This window comes from Gobius niger (assembly GCF_951799975.1).
Source record: "Gobius niger genome assembly, chromosome: 14".
NCBI classification, from domain to species: Eukaryota; Metazoa; Chordata; class Actinopteri; order Gobiiformes; family Gobiidae; genus Gobius; species Gobius niger.
Window position 1 is genome coordinate 15021936 of NC_136865.1, and position 27327 is coordinate 15049262.

General features: G+C 41.2%; 1 protein-coding gene across 1 annotated transcript; it reads right to left on the reverse strand.

Moving 5' to 3' along the window:
• Nucleotides 1-206: 206 nt before the first annotated feature.
• On the reverse strand, nucleotides 207-27327 carry col8a2 (collagen, type VIII, alpha 2). The gene is made up of 3 exons (XM_079571249.1): nucleotides 27185-27327; nucleotides 4590-4778; nucleotides 207-3037 (listed from the first exon to the last, which is right to left on the reverse strand). The coding sequence occupies exons 2-3, from the start codon at nucleotides 4738-4740 to the stop codon at nucleotides 1134-1136; spliced, it is 2055 nt and encodes a 684-aa protein (XP_079427375.1). The 5' UTR covers nucleotides 4741-4778; nucleotides 27185-27327; the 3' UTR covers nucleotides 207-1133.

Below are 27327 nucleotides of genomic sequence, written 5' to 3' on the forward strand. Positions count from 1 at the left end.
GCCTTACCCAATCCCTTTACTTATTAAGTAGACAAAGATTCATCTTCAACTTAGTTAAAGTCCTTGTTTACACAGATGTCCCATTATAGGTTAAACAATAATTGTGTTTATAACTCAGGCAAGCAGGAAGGTTTTTAAATACGGGTATGCAACATTGCACATGAAGATTTACCATGAATTGCAAAATGCTCTATACTGTAGTGCTAAGAGCCTTAAAAAACTTGACTATTATAGTGTATCAATTTTAGGTAACTATATGCATTCTTTTGAGATTTCACGTCTACACTAAACTTAGAGACGTAAACATACAATTTGTCCCTATGATCACTGTAAATATTATCCAATAGATTTGCGGAAGCTGTCAGTTTGATAGGACTTTTCCATTGTATGTGCAGACAAAAGTTCTTAATCCATCATCTGTTCTTGGTAGTTAAAATTTTGTACTTCATCCAAAACGTTTGTCTACAATATCCAATAGGTTTTTAAATTTGGCATTCACTACTATTGGTCAAAGATTCATATAGGCTTTCTCTTGTAAATTGATACTATTGTATTTTATTCAAAAGGTTATATTAATACCATATTCCTAAGTAGGAACAAAAATGGACTGACTGCAGTTAAAGAAACTAACCATGCCCTTAAGTCCAGATCATGTTGTTCTTGTGGTGTCGGAGCAAGTGGGAAGATGTGCAGTCACATGGGAATGCCTGCTACAAACACATTAGACATTTAAGAGCCTGAAAAAAAATACATCACTGACAACACCAGATCATCACATGTCAAAATAACAACAAAAAACTGACAATATACTTCTTTTAAAAATATAATAAGAATCTAAAAACACACACAAAACACATTCAAGGACACTAATGCCGAAACTCAGAATGGAGCTCTGTTATTTGCACTTCACTCCAGTCACCTATTTTATTCATGACCAATTCTTGGTACCATCAGGGTACCAAGAATCAAGGCTTGGCCTATCTGTCTGTTGAACAGATAGGCCAAGCCTATCTCACTGCTGCTGGGAAGTAATGAACTGAGTGCAAATTATGGTATTGCTAATGGATACTGCAATGGGTGAAATCTTACATTTCTGAGGTGACTTACATAAACATTTAAAAGGAGATGTTGGGTTATGTGGGACAAAGCAGGAACCCTGAGAAGGACGAGTGAATGTACTCGGTAGAATATAGGCCATTTGCTTGGTCAGAGGGCATCTGGACCCATACTTGATCACCCTCCTTCAGCTCGAGGACTGCACTACCAGAGGCCTGGTCCATGTAGCCTTTCTTGTATTCATCGTAAGTGTAGGTAGCTGGTACATTGTTTTTGTACAGAGCCACCCACAAACTTGTTCCCTTTACATGCATGTGGTAAGCAAAGTAGTAGATGCCAGAGAGAGGTGCAGTGAACATACCAGTAGACGTGCTGTAGGCATTTTGCCCATTATATAGAGTTCTGTCAAACTTGATTGGCATTCCAGATGGAGGGAATGGTGTGCTCAGAATGGCTGTGAAAGCTGGTGCTACAGATGCTGAAAGTGGGACCTGACTGTATGCAGGGCCTTTCCTGTCTCCCGGTACTTCATCTCCCTCTAACTGTGAATCGGTGGGACCAGCAACAACGGTTTGTCCATTTCCTGGGGGACCTGGAAGCCCTGGTGGTCCTGGAAGTCCCGGGCTACCATTGAGGCCTGCAGGGCCCGGTTTTCCCGGTGGACCCTGTGGACCAATAGGTCCCTTTTCACCAAGTTTGCCAATTCCTGCTGCTCCTGGAAGTCCAGATTCCCCCTTGGGCCCAGGTGCACCCTGTGGCCCCATTGGACCCATGGGCCCCTGAAGACCAGGAATTCCTGACTGTCCTCTAGGCCCTGGAGTTCCCATAAATCCTGCTTCCCCCTTAAGTCCTGGAATTCCAGCTGGACCTGGATTTCCAGGTAAGCCAATTTGTCCTGACTCACCTTTAGGTCCTGGTTTTCCAATAGGTCCACTGAAACCAGGGTGGCCTTTCTCCCCAGACATTCCAGGCTTTCCTGGCAGCCCACTGTCCCCTTGTTCACCTCTGAGGCCAGGCAATCCTGGAGGACCTTGAGGACCTAGTTCCCCCTTTTGTCCTGGAAAGCCATGTTTTCCAGGAAGTCCCATTGGACCTTGTAGACCTGGTGGTCCTGGTTGTCCATCAATGCCAGGTTCTCCAGATGGTCCCATCATCCCTGGCTCACCTTTGTCACCTAGCAGACCAGGTAGCCCACTATGTCCCTTGTCTCCTTTCTGCCCACCTAGACCTGGTTTTCCAAAGCCTGGTGTCCCTGGAAATCCAGGAAGCCCCCGAAGGCCCGATTCACCTTTTGGACCAACAGGACCTGGCAATCCTGGCAATCCATCTATTCCAGGTTTTCCGAGTCCGCCTGGCCCAGGTAGACCTTGTGGACCAGGAGCTCCTGCTTCTCCTGGTTCTCCTTGCTCTCCAGGCAATCCTTGATCCCCTTTAGCACCTGGTGCTCCAGGTAAACCTTTTAGTCCTGGTTTTCCAATGCCTGTGATTCCTGGGGGTCCTAAGTTGCCTTTAAGTCCAGGTGGGCCTCTAATTCCTGAAGGACCTGGTTTCCCTATTCCATCTTCACCTTTAAGTCCACGGTCCCCTGGTGGGCCAGCAGCACCATTAAATCCTGGTTCTCCTCTTGATCCAGGAGGACCCCTGGTACCTGGAAGACCAGGTTTTCCATTCAGTGAAAGGCCAGCAGGACCGGGCAGACCTGGTTGCCCCGGTTGACCTCTCGGACCTGGTTCACCACGGGGACCAATTTCACCCTTTTCCCCACCTAATCCCTTTGGTCCAAGTTTTCCTGGTAGACCAGGGAGTCCTGGTTTTCCAATCCCAGGAAACCCAGGAGGTCCTGGAGGACCTGGTGGTCCATTGACCCCAGGTTTCCCCAGCCCAGGCTTTCCTGAGAGTCCTGGAGGTCCAGGTGGACCCCTTTGTCCTGGTTTTCCTTGAGGGCCTGGCTCCCCCTTAACTTCTATCATGGGTGGCATGTCTGAAAAATAAGCATCATCGATTAGTGAATGAATGAATGAAAGTAAAATAAAAATACACCAGTGCTGCACATAGGTCAGACGGAGCAGCGCACATTGAGGTCAGCGCACATTGGGGTCGAGACTTTGAGTTCTGGCTTCAAAAATGTTGTAAATCTGTATATTATAAATATTGATACATTGATACATGTGTCATTTAGATTAATTGAAATTGCAGTTTAGAAAAATAATTGCATCCTTAATGGGGCATGTTTAATTGAGTGGCCTGTATTACCTATAAGACACATTCAGCACAAAAGTGGGTTAAAAGTGTATATCCATTACACACTCCACCATCAATTGTGGTTTTATTAATTTTATTCTTCTTCTTAATGTATATTATATTGTTTAATATATTGATTGTAGATCATGTACCTAAAATGGAATTAAATATGCCTTGATTAGCATAGTCGCATTACAGGAGCATTAATCAGTTAGTTACATCTAGCCTAGATAAAAAATGTAGCGGTGGAAAATTGTACTTCCTTAACTGTACCCAAATTCAGTTTCCACTTTTTTGTTGTTGGACAGTCAAAACAAAATTACAATAATAATAATTTGTCTTCTCAAGTGCTGTATAAACACCAGTACCAAGCAAAATTTGGAATAATTTTGTAAATCTCAAAGGCTCACTGATTCTCTACATTATATCTACATAGTTTAGCTGAGTAGGTACATGAGAGAGATGTACTTTATATATTAATTCAACATTATTGTGTTTCATTGTAACTATATTTGTCCATCCATCCATCCATCCATCCATCCATCCATTTTCTTCCGCTTTATCCAAACTATATTTGTCAATGTGAAAAATTACTTGACCTTTTTGTGACCCTTTACTTTCCATTACAGAGGTCTATGATGCTCCAGGATCAATTGTTTTTCGGGTATGGGTTGCCACTGCGGACGGACCGGCCACCGTGATTGAAAGTAAAGGCGCTGTACTATTATGCCCAAATATCAAGGTTTCTGGGATTACTGGGATCAATTGGATTACTAGTATATATATAGTATATATTTATTGATCATTTTATTTATTGTCTTTCAGAACAGAAGGTTTTATTGGACATTAATGCACTAAGACCAGTCCATAGCTTCTATACTGTATATGCTGTGACCAAACCCTTGGCAGCCCGAAACATGTTTTGTTTGTTTGCTTTTTACAGAGGAATAAAACTTTTAAATATCTATACACTACAAATACGGATTACTTTTCATCTTGTTCAAAAGCTATGGAGCATCTGTGTTAAATGGTAATAAAACATAATTATACAAAACTATTAATACAATACATGTTTACTTTTAACTTTTACTTTATGTGATCCTGTAATAAGCTTGGTTATATTCGGTACCTCTGACATACTGTACTAACCTGAAATGACCAGCAGAGGGGAGTAAATGCATTTAGATTTTTTTCCTACCCATGAAGTTGAAAACCTCTACAAACTCAAATATAGGTTTTTATGTCCCCAGAACAGAGTGAAATTTAACACTTAAAACTCTTAAGCCACTCACCAACGTAATGTCCTTTTCCCTCTCGAAATGGAGGTCCAATGGGTCCTTTCATCATGGGCTGCATGTACTTCATGTGGGTTATGGGTGGATAACCCCCTGCATGAGCACAGCACGCTGTCATCAGCAGCACACATAGATGAGTCAACAGCATTGTCACCAGTCAGGCAGCGTTTCAAATGTCACGCACAACTGGAAAACACAAACACAAGATGTTAAGTTTGGATTGTTGTTGTTTTTTTGTTGTTGTTTTAGGTGGGTTGTACGTAAAATTAAGAATAAAGGAATGTTCTTTTTTTTATTTTCAATCAAATATCACAATATTTTCACACAGTAATGAACACAGTAATGAAATGAGAAAGTTAGTCAAGAGGAAGGTGTTTGGCCCAGGCTGGGTGCTTGTCAGTGAGGCTTGTCAGCTTCAGGGGTACGGTGCTTTGAAATTAGTGTAATCTAAGTCATCTCTGGATGCCCACTTGGTTCAGGGTCACACTGTGTGGAGAAGCCGGCAGGGAAAACACACTTCCAAACAGCAGCTGCACTTTAATAGAGATCAGACCAGGCCAGGCATTTCACAGACTTCCACAATCTGTTTATCAAATATTTTCCCTGAAAAGCTCCGCAGACATTGTTTAAAAATCTCATGCAATCCTCTCCGGCTGGCGTCCATGAGCCACTGTGAGAGCAAAACTACAAACGCACGCACACAGAACACCCACATATTAAATATATACTGTGCATGCAATTACTGCCTGTACCTGCACACAGGAACATATTGTACACAGACTGTGCTGTCATATAATAACCCGATAACTGGACACACATCTACATCTTCAACTTTTCCCCTTTGTTTTTGTTTTTAAAGCATATTTTTTAAAGTTTTGTCTTTTTTGAGCAACACATTAACTATGGCTTCCTGTCACCAAAGGCAGAGGGGGCAAGGGCACACCTATTTCACATGCTAAAATCTCTCTGGCACCTAAAGTGGTCCAGGAATAAGTAAACTGGAGCAATAGATGACATTAGTACACACTGTACTATACAAATGTTGTAACTTTATTGGTATGGGAATAACAAAAAAACGATACATAGTAACTCAAAAAAAAAGAATCTGTACTCTAATTACTAATAAACTCCAATCATGTCTATTGTTATTGTAATTATAATAATGGCTCACATGTATTGTGCTTTACAAGCCTGCATTGACAAGTTTCTCAAAGCGCTATGCTGTATTCATAATTCATTCATTCCATGCTCGGTGGTAAGCGTAGCCATAACTGCCGTGGGGTAGACTGATGACGGAAGCTATAGGCTGCCGATCTGTGCCATCTGCACCTCCAACCACCACCAGCCACTCACTACATTTACAAAAGTGACATAGGTGAAGCGTCTCTCCCAAGGACACAACAACAATCTACACCTGCAGCATCAGGGATTCGAACCGCCAACTTCTCGGATATTGGATAACTTGCCATATGCGTTCTCTCTTGCTTTGCATAATTGAAGTGTAGTATTACTTGTATTAATGTATAACAATTATACAATCATTTAGTTCTTCAGCTCAACTCCAGCAAAAGCCTCTTGCAGCAACTAGTGGCCTTACCCATATAGCAATTGAACAGAGAAAACAGGCAACCTTTTCATTTCCTATTCAAAAAGAAGGCATCAAGCAATCCTAACCTAAAATGTTACGGTGGGGGTGGGATGAAGGAGGACCTGCAAGTTTATGGAAGGTGAACCAGATCAAGGATGAGACCGACAACCCCCTGAGAAATAACATAAGAGTCACAACATTCTACATTACTATTACGTTAAGGCTTCTGATCAAGAAAACCAACATATAGACAGGTATTTTCTATTTTTATTAAGTATAAGACAATAAAATGACTGGAGTTAGTCAGTAAAAAGGAGAGAGCAGCATGATTGCCGCAAACCACAACTGCAACTGTCAGCATGGCTATTGCCGACTGACTTTCATTTCTTGGAACTTCAAATCTGTTATTAGACAGCATTGCGACTTCACTCTTGCATGTGTTAGGAAAGTGCACACAGAACTCCAAATTAACAACTGATTAAAACACATCTCGCAACCCATTCAGTGCGCACACAAACACGCTCCACATATTTTATGATGACTTTTACAGTGCACTTTGCAAAACATTTAGATTTCCTGAGCATGTCATTTTCAGGGCTGTGGTGATGAGGTGCTGGGCTCCTGTGTGAAGCCGGTACGCTGTTCTCAAGGTGAGGAATGTTCTGGAGAGCAAAAATAACCCCGGGTAATCACACACCATCAAATATTCCATTGTTTTCTGCCAGGGCCTGAAACACAAGCTGAAAGTGCAAGTAGCTAAAGGTTACATGGAGAAAATTCAGTGGTTTAAAGCCTGTATTGTTGAATATGTAAGTAATTAATGTGTTTATGTTTATGGTTAGCTTGGCCGACTAACAATGTTCGTCAAGTGAAAGTGATGCTAAAAATTCATTCATGTCCTCCGGTGGATAGAATTGGTTTCAGATTTGATCATTTCCTTCAAATAAAACTCTTTATGGCTTAAGTGCTATTATCCACACACATAATAAAGACTTTGTAGATGCACAATTGTTCGCAAGAAGAGGCTTGGTAAAATTTGTACCTTATGTGATATTTTTTTGGGATTCAAACAAGTTATTTCGGTTGGTCGCAATTAGCTTTTGGAACCTAAATTGGCATGTGGTTTCCAAAAGAATGGAAAGTGAAAATTACACAGCATCTGAATAGAGCCGTGATGAGCACACACACAGCCATTACTAAAGGCAGAAGGAGACAGGGAGTAAAAGGTTGCACAGTAAACGCAGTAAGCTCAGGCTCTTGATCTCTCAATTGACCCACTTCGAATACGTCTCCCGCCAATCATCTCAATAACTCCAGTCCGGCCAACACCACTGCAGTGTGCGCATCAATACACACTGTGGCTGGCAGCAAAACAGAGAAAGAAGCCTGTGTTTTTCAGTCCAAAACACAAAGAAAGGAGAAAGAGAGGGAGAAAAGAGATTATAATTTAATAAGGGGCAGGAAATCTTGGTCAAATCCCCCTGAAGCAGATGAAATGCCTCTATGCTCCAGGCTACTGGACCAGAGACTGAATGGGCTCCATCTGAATGGGCTTCTGGCAGAAGAAACAAGGCAGATGACCAAAACCAGGCTAGAAAGGAAGCTCACAAATCACAATTTAGAGCCAGTGCTTTTAACAAATAGACACATACAGCATAAGCATGCCAATTAGACACACAATTACTATAGAGTGTAGATCAAAAGAGGGCCTAAATAGCATAACAAATGATAACAGATCAGTAAATATCAGCAGTGAAGTAACAATTATTACTCGAATTACACAATAGACTAAATGATGATAATGTTTTAAGATAAGCAGCAGAGCACACAAGATAGCTTTTAGAAGGGAGATTTTGAGAACACTGCCATGCATTAAATTATGTGTATAACTAACAGAATTATCCCAGGCAGTCCCAGGCCGTAGTGCAGTGGATCGGTACAGTTTCATTAGTTTTGTGCCTCGTTGGGTCTCATCATACTGTAACTTAAAACCCCGTACTGGCGATGACGGATATTTATTTGTTTTTCTCTTTTCGTGTTGACCTTTAAATGTAGGTTTTAGAGAGCAGCATATTGTTAATCACTTTAAACTCTGCTGGGTGGGTCAGGCTGCAGTCCTAAAACACAAAACACTTGCACACACATACATGAACCAGACCACCAGCACAGAACTGCGGTCTTGTCTGAAGCCCACCCCACCCATTTGGATCAATGCTGCTCTTTATGGGCTCGTGGCTTTAAGAGTGCAGGCTGTGTAAGAGGACCCAAGCAGTTCGAGGCTCACACCTTCAAGGATCTAACACTGAGCTGAACAAACACGGCCCAGTGCACATGCAGGGCAGCCTTCGACAAGGAGTGGGTGGCACTAAAGAAGGGGTATGCCTGGAATGTACAATCATTTGTTAATAAAACTTGAAACGATTGCTTTATGTGGTTATTTTCCAGCACCTGATTACTGACGAGACAATCACAAAACATTTTAGACAGCACAAAATATTGCCTATTTATGGAGATCCACAAGAGAGCAGCAGCCAACCAAATTAGGGTGCACAAAGAAAGGCATTCAGTTGTTCTTTAACAGCTGACAATAAAAGATTCAATAAGTGTGTGAGATAGAATTGGTTGGATAAAAGTGAGTTTGTAGAGAATGAGATGGAAGATGGAAATAAGCCCACAATCCGGCGTGGCGCGTTTACATGTATGAGTTCCAGGTGTGTGTTCATGAACATGCACTGTCCCGACCAAGTAAACAACGGAAACAAAGAAAAGTTGGTTATAGCTGACAAAAAAATAACATGTTGTACCGAATTTGCCTTTAAATCATCACAGGATATTACGTACTGAAATGTATAATCCAGGCACAAAGTATGACCTCATCATAGCTTTTTTGAGTGAAGCAGGTCTCGGGAAGAGGTCTTTGGGTCCAGCGTGGGACCAAACGGGGCCCAGTTGGAACAAATTATTATGAACTTGTAATAGCCTGATGTAAACTCTTGCTAAAATGTATACAAAATTTAAAAAGGAAAGAAAAATGGCATTATCAGGGGTCTGACACTGGCCTATTTAGAGTAGAGTTGTAATTGGAAACTCTCTTGGAAAATAGCACTCTTATTGAATTTTTTGGGAAGCTAATGGGCTTTTCTGAAACACGACCCTAGAAAACATTCATGCCAAATTTGGTATCACAAAACAATTTGGCTAAAATGGGCTTAAACTGAGCATAAACTTATTTCAACTATAGCTATTCTTTACACACCATTTACCTCTACTTACCTCTACCTCATTTAAACTAAAGCCTAATTGACCGTGCTTGTTTTTCCTTTTTTGCTTCCAGACATATTTTCAAATGTCAGACAGAAGCGCCGTTGGCCAGGAGTATCGCAATTTGTTTCAATTATCACACTATGTTGGGAGATGGAGACAAAACAAATGGTAGAGCACATTTATTTAATGAGATGAATGTGTGTTTCTTGGGCCAACTCCCCGTCAGCACCAATTGCGTGTCTGTTTTTAAGATACATGACGAGCTGAAGAGAGGCCACACACTGCGCAATATGGGATGGAGGATAAATCCAGGTTTAACAAGATGGACCTTATTTTTCCTGTGTCACTAATAACCCTGTTAAATTATTATATCTGAAATTCTTCTTCTTGTCAACTGACTCAAAATAAAACATGTGGGATTACTAATGTCTTCATGGAGCTAGTTTAAGAAATAAGTCAAAAGAAAAAAGTTACAGTGGCAAACAAAGAATCCTGACACCGAAACAACTGCAGCTGACTGTTGTATATTTGTAAATGAAAGTGTGTTTAGACTGACTGAAGTGATGACGCTATCTGTTCGATCTGCAGTAAAGACAACAGGGGGCAAAAACATGCCGTGTTCGATCTGCTAATCATGTTTTTTTCCTCAAAGTGCGGTCGCGTATCAATCTTTCAAAAATATGGGGGTCCGGAGATCATCTCACAGTATTTGTGGGAGTTTTATCACTATTCTAAGAGTAATTTAGATGGTGTTAAGATCGCTGTTGGGGGCTCAGAGGATATACAGTACCTGATGTTGCCTACACCTGGTGTATAGTACAAAAAATAATGGAAACTTAAGATAATTATTGCAATTTGCAATACACATCTGGCATTCTGTTTCAAATGTACTTATTTGATGTGCTACTGTTTATGTATCTTGCTACTGACAAACAACCCAACAAACCATCACAAGCCACTTATCCCCTTGAGCAAACTGATTAAAGTATATTAGATCTGAATTCCATGGAATGGTAAATGGTCTTAACTTATACAGCACTTTTACCCAAACCGCTTTACATCAAGGAACCACTCACCCATTCACACTCTCATTCATACCACCACCAAAGTACACAGACACTAAAGACACACCAAGTTGCATGAACAACTTGGTGAACACGCATACGTACAAAATGTACCAAATTGCATCAAAAAAGGAATCTACTACTACTAACAACCTTATCGTCCAGCTACTTCTGACCTTGAAAGTAGCCTTAAAGGTTGCCCTGTGCAATATTAAAGCAGTACTAAGTAACTTGTTTATCTTAATAAATCCTTTCCGTAGTCCCTCTGGGGGTAATACAAGTGTTAATGGGATGATTGGGGGGTCTTTCATCTCCCCCTGGTGTCTCTGGCCAGAAAACCACAATTGCAACTTCCCTGCCTATGGGTCGGAGGCCCCAATACACACTAATAGAATCAAGAAGTAGAAGCTAACAGGCCAACAGGCAAAGCTAACTGTGGGCTACTTATAGGGTCTAGATGCAAGTTCGTCATTTTATGCTCACTACTGCCACCTCAGGTCTTATGCGGATTTAAGGGGCAGTTGTGGTGAATAGGTCTGAGCTCATTCTACACATTAGGACATGGCTGGAACATGTAGGGGGATGAAAATACATAATTTTAACATTTTTAATCTCTGTATAGTCTCTTTAAGCAGTTTTTACAGCCAAGTTTGAATGAAAAAAATTATCTCCTTTGAGTTATTGGATGTACAATATCCCTCTCTCCCTTGGTCTTTTCTGTCAGCATAGTATTTACTCTCACGGACAATTAATGAGTAAAAAAACGCAACATGCTACGACACTTGCAGTGGCACTTATGGCCTCTAGGGGCATGAGTTACTTAGTACTGCTTTAAAGGATGGTTCAAATGCAAATACAAAATAAATTTTACAGAAAGTATTGAGTATTCTGTAACTAAGCTCAATTTCAAAAAGTATTCTACCAAACACTGTCACACCTCCACCTATGCCATTCGCACAGACACACCTAAATTTGCCAAAGTGTTCCCCATTTGTAGGCTGGATGGAGGGAAATTCTTGTCAGTCTGGCTGGAGTAGATGGACCCATGCTTGGATAATCACAAGACCAAAGCGGGGCTGAAGCAGCGTCTTTGTCTGGGCTTGGCAGCTCCGGGGATGGGAGGATTGGTGGGAGGACTGTGAGAGTCAGACTGGAATAAAACTTACACCACAGACATGAAAATGAGACACATCCTTGGACAGCGCAGGGCCGAGGGGGAGGATGGAGACGGGATCACTGCTCTAAGCCTAGCCATTGAGAAATCAAAACGGAAACACGGGCTGCTCCTCATAGTCCACTTTAGAGTTACTAAATGAGCACTGACTACTTGGATGATGCAAGGTTTGCGGCATGTGCACAACTTACCGACAACAAAGAGCTGTGACTCAAATTATCATCACACCTAACCTTCAGTTCCTTTGTTACATATTTTTATTTCATTTTTAAGTATAAACAGATAGAAAACGTACATTTGTGAGCGCAGAAGATACGATTTTCTTCTGAACTAGGGATACCCTAAAGAGCAGAAAGAAAATCCCAAGCACTCAAGAAAGCCTTCCACTCCCAAATAATGTGATAATGTGTATGAGACCAGATTTATGGGAGGGTTAGTTATTGTTGTTGAGCAGCACGGTGGTTTGCGCTCGTGCCTCACAGCAAGAAGGTCCCAGGTTCGATTCCCACCTGAATGGGGCCTTTCTGTGTGGACTTTGCATGTTCTCCCCGTGTCTGCGTCAATTTCCTCCTGATACTCCGGTTTCCCTTGCCACTAAAAATATGTACATTAGGTTCCCGTCTGGGGCCAGGACTCCCCTGAAAAAGAGATTCCTAATCTCAGTGGGACTTTCCTGGTTTAGAAGTTGTCATCCATGAATATGAAATTAGTATCGGTTGCAATGTGAGCACTAAAATAAGAAATCACTACATGTGTTTCGATCTCTTGAGAAGGAGGCAGACTGAATAAGTAAAGCTGAGCGCCAACAACAATTCTGCTATAATTTTCAGTTGCACCGAGTCTGGACTAGTTGACAGCAGTTGCTGAGAATCTTGTCTCATAGTGTGGGGAGTTCATAAGATAACTCAAACATGCCTGACTGAAACAAACGTTGTGCTAGCCACAGCTATCACTGTAATTCTTTTATTTAATGGGGCAGTGGGATTTTCTTTCTCACAATTACATGGCTGATTTACTGAAAACAGAAGGCTACTGGCTCAACCTAAGTGCATGGTCAGAGATTGTTTCTTAGTAACAGCTAACAAACTATAAAACTCTGAGTGGTAAAGCACTGACCTTTTTCTAAATTTGCTAATCACTCGAGGCCCATAAACCTCTACAGCTTTTTTAACAGCCCAATGAAACTACATGTGGCTGGTGTTTATTCAGATTTCTTCCAGGCCTTTGCGTCTCCTTGTCCAGTTTCTAAACAACGATGTACACCATGACTAACCATTCAAGTTGCATAAAACCATCACAGTGTCCAACACACCTTTTGACAGGTGTCATTTGGCCATGGCATGACATCACCCTAAAGCCAGAGTAACTAGAGTATAAAGAGCATTTAGTTTCTAGTTCTCTTTTCCCGACAAGCAATGTTTACATATCATTCAGAGCATTTTGTGCTTGCATGAGCTAACTGTTTTAAGGAATGAAACAAAACAAGTTCCGTACATTAAATGAGCTTTTGGTTGTTTAGATGCATTCAATAAAGTGCGTGTCCCATTGTAATGACTTTAATAACCCACATAATGTTCCAAAAATATCTTCATCCACTCTAATAGCAATACTTGCAAAATACAATCTCCATGAAAGTGCAATTTGCGAGAGTATTGCTAGAGCGGACTCACTTTAATATAATGGAGTATGCAGCAAACAGGCCCTTCTCAGAGAAACAGCGTAAGGGGGGAGAGGGACTCCAGCCTGGAGCCTCTGCTAGAGCAATTATCTTGTTTCTCAAACCTGCCGCTTAATGGAAATCCTAAGCCGTAGCCAAACTACACGCCTGTCTTTAGGTATGAACCTCCTGGCCTATCCACGCCCCCTTCTTTCCTTCTCTCATTCCACCAAATATTTTCATAGCAGATCTGAATTCACTGGCTTACTATTAGTTCCACAGGTGCCGAGAGACAAACTTCATTCAAGCGGCCTGGGACATTACACCATTGCACTTGCCATGGGTTACCTCCATGTCACTCTAATAGCATGTTTTATAATACAATGGATTATTAAAATATTCACATAAGTGAAGACTGCAGGATTCCTTCCTTTGTTTTTTCCTTTTCACATACTCACATATGTCTGAGCAAGTAAAAAGCAGAAACTAGAATGCATGTGTGTTTATTATTGTTGCTACAGTAGCTGGAAATATGTAAGGAGTCTCCTTGAGTGTGAGTTGGTGTTTGTTTTAAGCCCCTTGGAGGTCTGTGTATCACTTCTATCCGAACTCGCACAGAATGCAAACTACAACCAGATGGAAAACGTATGCCACTGTATTCAGCAGTAACAAGATGGTATAGAACAGTGTGGGAATTAGTGCATAGGATGTTTTAAAACAAAATGACACTCCTCTGCTTGTGACTCATCCCTATTAGATCCGCCAACCTTCTGGTCATGAGACGACTCGCTCTACCACATGAGCTACTGTCATCTCTTCCGAGGTGGTTCTTGAAGTGTAGAAGTTTGAGAACCACAGATTTAACATATTGTGCATGGGGAGGAATGAGATGTGATTGGTTTACAAGCTTTGCTATGGTCCACTGGCCACTCACCACTGACCCCAAAGTGATCTTGTATCCGTGCATATGTAAATAACCCGCAAACCTCTCCTTCCTTTCAGATCACTCATCCTCTGCTGAGAAGGCCGAACTCCGAGCCCGTCTGACATGTCTCTTTAGCACTGCGCTGTGGAGTTTGGAAGCCAGCGTGTTTACTTAGGTCTGGAGACACCGGAGCACTCATTTGTGTATGTTTTTTCAGTACAATTCCAAAATTGGAGAGGACTGCGGATCTTAAGCTTGAGACATGTTCTGTCCATTGGTGTTTGAGGCAAATGAAGAAGAATCAGTGTCCAAGATCAAATGTGGCAATTCAAGGTCACTTTATATAGATAGAGGCGGCATCTCTGGAATCGCCCATACGTATATGGTCATGTTTGAAACAGTTAAGGGGGAAAACAAAGAAGAGAAAATTCTTAACTTTCTCCAATTATTCCAAAACTACTTTAAAACAGTACTAAGTAACTTGTTTACCTTAATAAATCCTTTTCGTAGTCCCTCTGGGGCTAATACAAGCGCTGATGGGATGATTGGGGGGTGGGGGGAGTTACTTAGTACTGCTTAAACAAATGCAGAATTATTGATATAGTTTTCAACCGCCCATTACATAAATAACGGAGAATGCTATCATGATGTCTCATGTTGGCATCATGCTACATGCTAATGTTAGCTAGCGCTAGCTATGACTGCCGGTTTTTCGTTTTTACTCTGCAGTGAAAAACTATCCATAAGGACCCGATGTAGACTTTATTCATGTGTGATAAATAAGTTCATGTTCCACCAGAAAATGACTAAAAAGAGTGGAAAAATGTGTATCCCAAAAGATTCTCTTTTCCCCCTCAGTGAAGCCACGCCTTCTATGACGAGATGCCATCTGTATCTATACCTGTCTAAAGCGTCAAAGTGGGATAATTCCCTATATGCAGTTTTCCAGTCATTGAAATGTGAACGATGTGTAAAAAATTATGTAACAATGAATAGTTAGGTCATGGCTTAACATGCCATTATATGTTACACTAGAGGGGGGAAAAGTCTGCCAATTGAAATAAATCTGGTTTATTTAGATAGTTGGGGATAAAAATCCTGAGTGGGTAACACTCTCGCCTCACAGCCAAAATGTCCCTGGTTCTTATACCCGACTGCACATGTCCTTCCTCTGCGGAGTTTGCATGTCCCTCCGTCTGAGTGAGATTTCTTCGGGTGCTTTGAATTCCCCCCCTCAACCCAAAATAATGCACAATAGGCTAAATTGTTTGGTCAGCTTGAAAGCCCTGACCAAACAAGCTCAGCGTCTGGGCATGGGACCCGGGGAAGTGCATTTCGGTCGCCCACTGTTCTGGACAAGTTGCCCCAATGGCATTGAAGCAAGCGTTAAATGTCAAGGTACTTTATATCTTAAACATTACCTTAGATATTTGATTTCTTTCTTTCATCTTGCATTTGAGACTCAGTGATGAGAAGACATCCTTATTTGGGAGTTTGCTTTGGGACATTACTGATCCTAATAGACATACTGTATTTATCAAGGCTGCCATTAAAAACAAAGTCTATTACTGTAAATGCACATAAGTCTAGAAGTACTGGTTATTAGTGAGCTCTATGGTGGTCGCCCTTGCTGAGCCCTGGAAGCTCCCGCCAGGATTTTGTGGTATGAGTGACCATGTTTAGACTGTGTTTCACAGCCCCTTAGCTGAGAACAGAGCAAATAGACATAATGCCAAAAAAACACTCTTCGGTATGCAATGTAGTTGTTGAGTTTGGATGAAGATTTAGGGTGGTGATGCAGACAGATAAACTCCTTCATTATCCTGTTACACTGGGGTCTGGCCTGTCATGCCGTCTGTAAACGTGTAGGGGTGGTGGTCTCAGCTGGTACGGAGAAGTCCGGAACACAATAGGATAAGTTGTGGCTTACACACCAGGGTAAATAAATACTCCAAAACCTTGAGTGAAGTGGCTGCACAAGGCCATACATAGCTGAAATATTTCCCAGCTACACACTGCCAACTAGGGGTCAGAAAGTGGGCATCTCTCAAAACTATACCTGTGGGAAATATCAGAGATGCTGAGCTGATTGAGTGGCCCTGATAAATCCAGCACACATATGCATTTATATACCTTTTTATGAGAATGAATCACCTTCCAGACGCTTGACAGAGGAGAATTCAAATCCAGACCATGTTTTTTACCCCTTTCCTACTATTACCCCTTGCGTGCCCATAACAGAACTCTCTCTCCTCTGTCTACCCTGGACAACATATTATAGGGGTTGTGGGTTTTATTGGAATGACTTTAAATAGCCCTTAAAATGCAGTTTGAATGACGGCCACTGAAGTCTGCGCTCTGTCTGTACATTGGGCGAGATGTGTGTATGTGTTTACAGTAGAATGAGTGTGTGCTGGCTCCAGAGCTGTTTCCATAGAACATGCCAAATTTCTCTTACCCACAAAGCCCCAGCCCACCTCCTCTGTTAAACCCCCTTCTTGATGTTCACCACATCTCCAATAGTGGTCACGCTCATTTTTGCATTTTTATACTCTCTTTTGCCTCTTTTCTGCCTTTCCTTCTCCGCATTTCAGGTATATAGTGTGTTAGGTTTACACTTGGGAAGGAAGCAAACACGCCTCTGCAACTTCTGACAAAAAAGTTGCCAAATGGTCGACTAGTTGTGGCCCATTTTGACTTGACCACAGTTTACTCAGCAGTTATCGACAATGACATGTTCATCTGTCATAAATCTGCACATGTTTCCACTTACAATAGACACTTTGTGCTAATGTTTAACGGCTCATTTTTCATTTGTTGCACAAAAATGCACTGAAAATCGTCACAGACACATACCAGATGCCCGCTGTGGCGTGCCAATACGGAAATAGGGAAAGTTGCAGGAGAAAATAACATGCCCTGTAGTTTTTAATAACTTTACTTGCCAACCTAATGAGTCAATTAAATAGAATTAAGCCATTTCAGGAGAGCAATTGCTATAAAACACTAACTACATCCATGCAGTAAATGTAGGCTCACGCAGTAAAACCCAATGCTGTCTTACTAATGCTAAACAAAAGCCCTGTGGTTCATTTTTCTATCTTGCTACCAGAACAAATAAATAGATTTATGTTAAGTCTCTGCAGGCGTGTGACTAGCTCCTCAAAGCTTTGTAGTCATTATTCATTCACTCGGTGGTGATAAGCGACGACTGTTCGTGTGTTTTTATCTGGTTTTATTCACCTCCTTTGAGATTTCCTGGAAACGTAAAGTGCAATATAAGTAAAATATATTTATTGATACCCTACTGATACTAATATTCCCAATGGGACATAAATAGTCAAAATGAATTACACTCCTTCGGTCATTTATTTGTTTCCAGCTGAAAGTTTATGTTAAGAGCAAACTGGACCTAACCTGGCTAACGCCAGGCTGCTGTGTGCGCTCGAATTATTTCGAACTGCACAACAGCCTGGGGACCATGGCCAAATCTCCGGTGGATTTGGGAACCAATCACAGAGCGAGGAGGGACGGCAAGACGATGACGCGCTATTCGATATATGGAAGCTTGTAGTTTATTTACGGATAATAAAAAAAAAGTTTATTTACGGATCCAACATGACAGCAGCAGACACGATGGTATTTTTTGATCAAGCTTTAGACCTTGTTCTAAATAATTTAGCTCAAAAGTTTACAGCGGGTACGTCATACGTCATCTCATACGATGATATGATTGGCTGGGGCTACGTGCAGACGCATGAGAGTTTTTTTTTTTTTTTTTCGTATCGCCCAATAAACGAGTATGGACGATCGTAAACCACACCTCTCCTACGAGAAAATGAATTGGTGGTCCCCAGACTAAATATCACTTGTGATTTTAGTCTGGTGTTAGCCAGGCTAAACTGGACCAGACTTTTAACCTGAAAATATTGAGTTGTTTTGAAAAGCTTCTTTTTTATGACGGTTGTGATGAGGCGAGGCAAGGCAAGGCAAGGCAGGCAAGGCAACTTTATTTATGCAAAGAGTAAACAGGGATGAAATAATATAACAAAGTAACTTGCAGCTGAACGCATGTTTGCTGTGTTCTTAATTTACTAGGTGAGAAGGTTTTATGCATTACAAATCCAGACAGATGCTGGTGTTCAATGTTTTCAAAGGGCATTACAAAATTAATTGCAGTCTTTTTTGTCATTTGTAACCATTAAAGCAGAACAAAGTAACTCATGCCCCTTGAGGCCATAAGCTCCACTGCAGGTTTCATAGCATGTCTTTTTTTTTACTCATTAATTGGTCCGTGAAAGTAAATACTACATTGACAGAAAAGACAAAGGGAGAGAGGGATATTGTACATTGTGTCACAACTCAAAGATACAACGGAGTTTTTTTTTTTTCACTCAAACTTGGCTGTAAATACTGCAAAAGTGGCGCTAACCCGCAGTTAGCTTTGCCCGTTAGCCTGTTAGCTTCTTCTTCGTGATTCTATTAGTGTGTATTGCGCCTCCGACCCGGCAGGGAAGTTGCAAGGGTGGTTTTCTGACACCAGAGGGAGATGAAAGACCCCCTATCATCCCATTAACACTTGTATTACCCTCAGAGGGACTACGAAAAGGATTTATTAAGGTAAACAAGTTACTAAGTCTTTCTTTAAAGTTGTTTGAATTGTGTGATTGCTTGTGACGCTTTTGTTGTTATTTCTATACTGTTTTTTTTTTTTGTGATTTAGAATATTTTTGGAGCCTGTACGATTGTTTGATTATATGACTGAATGGATGGCATGGTAGCGTGGTCCCAAGTGGGGGGCCCATATGATATATATCTTGTCCCGGGCCCCAGCAAGTCTGTTGACTGCCTTGATTCTAATACAAACTAATGTAGTAACAAAACCCTAATCCCCATACCTGGATAGTGCCCTGGCGATGGTTTACTTTTTCAGAATCATCAAACATAAAACTATGACTGGTCTCTGGATATTCAAAGTAGCTTTCTATGTTTCTGGTCATTGTATTTGGATTGTCATTCACTGCATGCAGAAAAGAGATTTGTATTTTTCTAACTAAATGGATCTCTCTGACAGGATGACTATAATTAAAAATCAACCCTATCTCGTCACATCATTTCGTTTTAGTTTCTCACATGAGGTTAGAATTAGTCCGGAACACAGAATTCAGGACATAGTCTTCTGGACACATCCCAGTGCTCATCTTCCTTTTTACTCGTCTGAGAATCGGAGACAGAAAATAAAACAATCATTCATCAGTGTCTCACGAGAAAATTATGAATTGCAAACAAATCACAATTTCAACATCAGGAAGGCAAAACAAAGGGTTACTGAAGGGTGTGTGAAAAACATCAATTTATTGTAACAATACTATCTAGATCTAAACCAAAAGACCAAACCAGTAATAAAAGTAAAAGTAAGTTCTTATTCTAGCTCTTGTATAGTCATAGTTAATGGGCGTTTGTATGAAAAGTAGCTCATTTGTCTGTAATCTTTTCGTTTGTGGATTCATTTACACTCAACACAAATCCTTGCTCAGATCAAAGTCTCCACATGGTAAAACTGTGCTCCTTAATCCTGAAAACTGAAACTTTACCATTTTTCTCAACAACTTTATTTATGTCATAAGTCAGTTTTCCGAGGTCAGTCAGGAGCAAAAAGATGATGACGGTAGATCCTGAAGCTCCACCATTTGAGAACCACTGCTCTAGACCAATACTTGTCATTCTGCGATCAACACACCTGTTTTACAGCGGGGAGATAAATACAACAAAAGAGTAGGGATGGATGGGGGAAGCAAGCAGAGGTTCAAGATATGGTGCTAGAGTGGGACCATGGCACACATGAGTTTATCCACACAGGCCCAAGAGACCAGAGAGCAACACCACACAATCACAGATGCTTGGGCCAGGCTTCGGCTTTAGGTCTCAGGTAATAGTCTAAAGGCCTCGCACTGGCCTGTGTGTGTTCTGTGCTCCTGGGTGTGGGGACGTCACGCCACTAGACAAGAGGGATGGGGAAGCAGAGTGCGGATCGGAGCGCACCAGACGGACCGGACAGAGGCCAACTTGAACTTTTTGTCTAGCACTCTGCTCAGGTGCAAGCCTTGGGGAACCAAAGAGGGACAAAGAAGGCCTGACCCAACATGGAGCTAGTCCTAGACCACACTTTCTACTTTAACCTGGACCAAAGTACTTTGTACTCGCCATCCCAAGTGTTGTCAAAACTAGCCTGCTCAACACGTAAACAAAGGCGGCTTGCACTATTTGTGCAATATAATAATATCTTAAATTCAGCACCAAAAACACAACACCACCACAATTTTTCTTCTTTTTTTGCCTGGAGTTGATCAATGTATTGAATTTAAACTCCTATAAATTCTCTGCCATGCTCTCTGCTCAACTGGTTTCTTATCAGGACCACGTTAATGAGTATGACTTCGAGTAGGCTACAGTCTCATGGTATCCAGGCGATACACAATGCTGAAATCGATATGGATGCATCCCGAAGACATGAAATGTGTCCTCCAAGTCAAAGACTGAAACTTTGCAATAGATCAATCATCTATTAACTCGGCAAGGAGCTGATTATTGGACAACATGCAGCGCAAACTGGGGCCCAGTCTTGGGAAATGCTCTGGTTCAAATTAGTCATGAGGCAACACAACATGGTTTTCTAGCTGGCAGTGTGAAGAGGAAAAAGCAGGAAAATGGAGACAGAATCAATATCCGTCTGCCATACACATGAAACACAGAGGTAATTGGTTCAGAGCTCTTTATAATTTAGCAGCATGTTGGTCGGCCAAAGACACCAAGCCTGATGTACTGAACATTCTGTTAACTTGGCTAGAATCAAAGATGAGGTTTACTTTAACCTGGTGATGCTAAATATTTCCAAAGTATTGACAGGGGTAATACCTTGGTACTTACAGAGGTGATTCTTAGGTGTCTGCGTATAGGTTTTCTCCAGGTTTTGCCTTACACTAAAAATATGTACCTTCGGGGGTCCGGACTCCCCTGAAAAAGAAATTCTTAATCTTAGTAGGGCTGTCCAAGTTAAACAAAGTTAAAAAATAAAAATGGAGCAGCGGGTGCAAAGCTAGAAAGTCCTGGGCCGGCCAGGGCCTTGGGGTTTGTTAGTGGTTTGTTAGGGGTTTGTTTGAGGTTTGTTTGGGGTTTGTTTGGGGTTTGTTTGGGGTTTGCATGTTCTCCCCATGTCTGTGTAGGTTTCCTCCAGGTGCTCCTCTGGATTTCCCTTCCCCAGGATGAGAGAGAGTGTGTTTGAGAGAACGAGTGTGGGAAAATGTATGGAAACAATCTGCCGGGGCATGTTTGCATGCATGAGTCCCATGTGTTAGCCTTAACATTAGTTTATCCCGACCAAAATAAACAAACTGTGAAATTGGCTAGATTTTTTCAAACATGAACTTTAGGAGCCAAGAGGGGAGAAGCATTGAAGTATTGGGCCGTTTAGCTTCTAATGAATTGTCAATTAACAATAGTATACCAGAGCTGTACATGTAGATCCATACTTCCAACAGAGAACATGAGAAAGCTCATTCTTTTGATTTAATGCATTATTGCACGGTGACACAGCAGTTAGCGCTTGTATTTCACAGAAGGTCCAGGTTCGATTCCCACCTGGACAGGGCCTTTCTGTGGGGAGTTTGCATGTTGGGGCCCGGGTGTAGCACTGCCGCTGCCCAAATGCAGAGGACAAATTTTGTTGTACAGCTGATGTATAATGACAACTACAGCACCTTTACCTTTACACTGCTTTGAAATGATACTGAATGAGCACAAAAACATTTCTTTTGCTGATTGCAAGAAATAATTAGGAATGCACATGTTGCTCAATGGGCTTAAAGTTTAAACTGTACGGATTAGGAGTCCAAATCCATGGCCAAATAAACGTAAGGTCTGAGAGGGAGAGAATGCTGCACAGGGAAATAACAGGGATTTCACTCAGCTGTCTGCTGCAGAGTATGAGTACAGCTATATCTTTTGTCTAGATTCAGGATCATAATGCTCTTCTAAGGTGAAGGACTCACAATCTGACACACTGTTGAAGCAGCAGTGTTCAAAATATTCACTTCAAAATATGAAGAATTCTGCAAATACTGCTCTGCCCATTTACACTAATACTTGTGGTTCAGAGTTGAGGGTAAAATTGTAATCATTGCTTTCCATCTTGCCACTGATGTTAAGGAAATTATTCTAATTACCTATTTAAGGCCGGCATAGTAAGAGTTAAATTGTGCGTGTTGTTTTTAGACAATGTAAGCTCAATGTAAAACATAATTGAGCATAATACATTTGTTTAGCTTTATATTTTCAAACAAGAACTTACATATGAGAAAATGCTGTATTACCCGACTACTGTCCACTGCATCTCATACACATGATAATGTACCTTTATGGTTCAATACACATCTTATCCTGTTGTGAAGACTACCAAAGCTCATAGTATGAAATGTTGTCAGAGAAACACTACAGGTGAACAGAGAATTTCTTCTAATTTAGAGATATCAATTTGAAACATTTGCTGTAGATTACTTACATAAAAATATGAAATGTAATGAAAGTTGTCTTTCATTTAGAATTAGATACAAATATTTTGGATACTTTTTTTTTTGAGTAAATTACCGCTATTAGTGAAATAAAATTGTGTAAAAAGTAAAAAAAAAAAAAAAAAGTAATTTTGTCTGCTTTTGAGGGGGTTCAAAGCTCAATAAATCAGGCTAGGAATTAGATGATGAGTAAAACAAACAACAAAATGTATTATTAAAGCAGTAGTAAGTAACTTGTTAACCTTAATAAATCCTTTCCGGGATATTACAAGTGTTAATGGGATGACTGGGGGTCTTCCATCTCCCCCTGGTGTCTCTGACCAGAAAACCACAATTGTAGCTTTCCTGCCTACGGGTTGGAGGCCCCAATACACACTGACTAGTGTAATGACGAAGAAGAAGCTAACAGGCAAACGGGCAAAGCTAACTGCGGGCTAGTGCCACTTAAACAGTATTCACAGCCAAGTTTGAGTAAAAGATTCTCCATTGTGTAATTGGATGTACAATATTCCTCTCTCCCTTTGTCTTTTCTGTCAGTGTAGTATTTACTCTCATGGACAATTAATGAGTAAAAAAACTTAACATGCTACGACACCTGCAGTGGCGCTTATGGCCTCTAGGGGCATGAGTTACTTAGTACTGCTTAAGACCAGGACTGGACAATTTGTTGCTTATAGATGCTGTACTTAAAGTCAGATGTCATGACCAAATAAGTGAAAAATGCATTTTGCAATTTCTCATATTAATTTATGCCGAAACAGCGGGTCGGAGCAATAATTGAACATCTTATTGTAACAATATAATATAATATTTGCTTCCACGTCATATTAAGGGAACAAACTGGCCCAAAATCCGCCTGCAGTGTCTCCCTTTAAAAAGAATCCCAGTACAGGGGGAAATCTGTCTGTGTGAAATAAAATACATTTTATGAGTGTCTCCGAAGGGACTGTAACACCATAATACCCCAGTATTGAGGCACTATTTTTACGAACACCTACGTACACATCAATCAAGCTCAGACTGAACAATAACAAAGTCTGGACTGATGCAAAGAGTCTCAGTGGAGTTGTTTTTAACCTCTTACTCAATATTGACCTATCCCCAATCCCCATCCATTCCACATGCAGCATAAACTATTCTCATGAAGCAGAAAGGTTAGGACAGTGAATTTGACATAAGATATAAGCTATGATTGCGTACATTTCCTACTGAGGTGTTGACCTCCGCTAAGAACTGAGCAAACATTGTACGACTGGAAATCTCAGACAAAAGTCCTGCCAGAAGTCGAGCTGTGAAGGGGGGAAATGTCTGCAAGATAGGCCAACAAAAAGTCATCGCTAAATATGGCATGTAGGACTACCTGAACAAATGCGATCATGTTATAAGAGAGCACTTGCCCACATATTCAAGCTGCTGGGGGAAGACTGAGCCACTGCTGACAGACTCAATGGGCACTGGGGAGAAATAACAAGAAATCTTCAGCTGAGAGAGTCCAGCAACTTTGACCAGACACGCGGGACAGGTTAAGAAGTTGGTCAAACAATAACAAGGTAAAACATTAACAAGCAACAAAGCCTTATGTAAGGAGGGTTATCATTTTGTTCATTTGTTGCTCCATCTATTCCAGAGCGCCATCGCTTAGTCAAATTAAAAATACATCTTACTCAAGGGCTGTCCCATAAATCTGCTGTGTAACGTTCGGGGAGGGCTATACTGGTCATGAGCAAACATGAGCGAAGAGCATGATGTCACCAGAGACGTTTGCCAATTTTTCTGCACTTGGATGTTTCTTTTATATACATTAAAACAATAAAACAAGTTATCTTATACACTTTGTGCATGTTCTGATTGGGAAGAGAGACCAAAATACTGTATTACCTATGAGGGATTGCAGGAAAGCTCAAAACTGGTCTATCTTACTTGCCCACACCTAGTGGTAAGCTGAGGAATTGACAATTGCAAATGTAATCAGTTGCAGTGAAGTGTGAACCCTCAGAACATGTAAGTGAATTCAATATAAAGCTTGTAATAAACTCAAAACCTACTTGACTTTAATCTTTTTAAGGGACCGTGTATAGAGACATTAAGCTAGAGACAGACCTGTTACAAGCTATGCTCAAACAACACACATAATACGTCTTTTACATGAAAAAACGTATTATTTTACATAATCCTGACGTTACAAGGCTTCTCATGCAATACTGCCATTTTTAATAGTAGTTAAGCGTCTGACATACTGTACTTATTATGTGCTATAGCTGGAGAAACACTTAAAACAAACGAAAAAAGAAGTGGAGGAATTTGTGGCGGTTACTGTTCTTGGAGAATGAGTGGCATTCTCCTTCATTTCCTGCTCGAATGGCAATACACAGAGGAGCGGAGCCACACGTGTGTTTGCCTAGTTCGAGCACACATCCAGGCACACACCTGCAGCTGCATAACCAAGTCAGTTTGGAAGAGCACGTTCAAGTGCTATACGAGATCGACAGAGAGCAATAGTCACTCTGCCTCGTGGCCAACATGTTTCCATTTCCAGCCTCGCGAAAACACGTGCACCCTGTCTATGAGCAGGTTGCAGAGTCATTTCCGGCAATGATTTCAAATGCGGACATGGCACCTGAAAGAGTGCAGGGGAAGTCATACAACATAGGTTCTTTTTTTCTGTTGGTTAACTGTGTTTTTCAATAGGTTTAGGCCGATGAAGTGGCACAAGGGGGGCAGTGCATTGTGTAGGAATACTGAACATGTGGATGCATTTGGCATGGCCTTTGTTTATGCTTGGTCACGGTCTAGAGCATGGCGTGGCTAGCCGTTGGATTTTGCGGTTGCAAATTCTTAGATGTGTATTATTTACTGCACTCACAAAGATGCTTAAGATCAGGCCTCCCACAAAGATCGAATTCACAATCTATGGGGAACACACTTTTGACCAAGCTCTTTGGTGTAAGCCTTTATCTTTGGAGGTCATGATGTAATAAAGACTTTTCCCCCCATTTTTTTTAAACAGTGCCTTTAAATGTTTGTGGTTGCATCTACATATTATACACTTTACTCAACAGACAACAACCAATATTTTTTCCATTTGTTCATCATGTTAAATGTCAATCTTTTGTACAAAAATGGACAACAGAGTCTAAGTTTGTCTAGTTGAGACAGGCCCAATGAAGGTTTGGTTCAATAAACACCCAGCAGCATTCAAATGGAGCATTGCAGGTGCTTGTCAATCAGTGTCAACACATGCACATGGTTCTTAGACAGCAAAATCAGTAAGAAAAAGTACTTTTTTCACTATCTGCAATAAAAACCTTTTTCAGTCTGTTGACACAATCATCTCAAAGTCAGCATTTTGTCTTAACTGCATCGTCAAACGTTAAATGTTTCCCAAATGTTCTGCTTGAGCAAAGCCCACGAGTTGCTAGTGTCTGCGGAGCAGGGACACAGGGACAGGAACCGAGCCCTCCAGATGAAGTATAAAACAGCAGCTGCAGAGTTCACACTTGAGCACCTACTCCCACCCTGGCGTATGATTGTGTAACTGTCTTTGATATTGCAGACCTATAGGAGGAAGCATGTGTGCAGACACACCGGTCTGTCAGCTTCTCTCACCATAAGCCAGCAAAACACCAAGTGCTGCCAAGTCTTTTTGGACTTAGAACTCCGCTGTAGTCTTTTCCAGACTTTCTTCCCTCCTTCCCTCTACACCCCCTTCACATGTGATTAGAAAGAAACTCCAAGGCATGCCTTTTATATGCTGTCTGTATTTTTCACTGTGATATTGAGAATGTTCTTCATTATTATGTCCCCGAATCTGTATTTAAGAGGAGCTTCTCAGGACTGTGGCTTTCCTGCACTTTGTTACTCTGGGATGTTGTTACAGTGGAATGCACAGGAGCCTGCCAGAAGCCTCTCCACTGGATGGACAGTGGAAATTGGTAAAAAGACACAACATAAAAATGAGGGTAATTTAGCTTAACTACTTTTTATTTTAAATACAGCCTCTTGTTTTTCTCCGAAACCAGAAGTCAGTTATGTTTCACGTTCTGACCATTTTATATGAATCCTTTGCCCCACCCCGATGCTCCATACACCAGTGTCACTAAAACATCCGACCCCATACTCATTAGGCACTTCAAAACACTGCTCTGCATTACAATGTCAAACAAAAAAAACCATTGCATCAATACAGTATCTCTCATATACATATTTCTCTAATTCCTCCACACAGACAGCTTAGTAAAAGCCAGATATTAATAGTCTGTGCATAGTGAGTTAGTAGGTCCCATGACAAAGATATTATGTGTTTTGATTTGCAGCATTTACTGTTGCAACTGCTGGCTGCCGGAACACACTTACCTTTTTCTTTGAGTGATGGGAGCAGGGGCAAAGCTTCAGGTCTGTCCCTCCTTCAGCCACACCGGTCTCCCAAGGGGTGTGATGCCATCAAAAAGTCAAGAGGCATGCAACCAAAATGCAAAGACTCTCAAGGCTTCCCTATA

Excerpts from the sequence above, each read along its gene's own strand:
- col8a2 (XM_079571249.1), bottom strand. The coding sequence starts at position 4,740 with ATGCTGTTGACTCATCTATGTGTGCTGCTGATGACAGCGTGCTGTGCT. Across the intron at positions 3,038-4,589 it reads GGGAAAAGGACATTACGTTG|ACATGCCACCCATGATAGAA; the intron begins GTGAGTGGCTTA and ends CTTATTTTTCAG.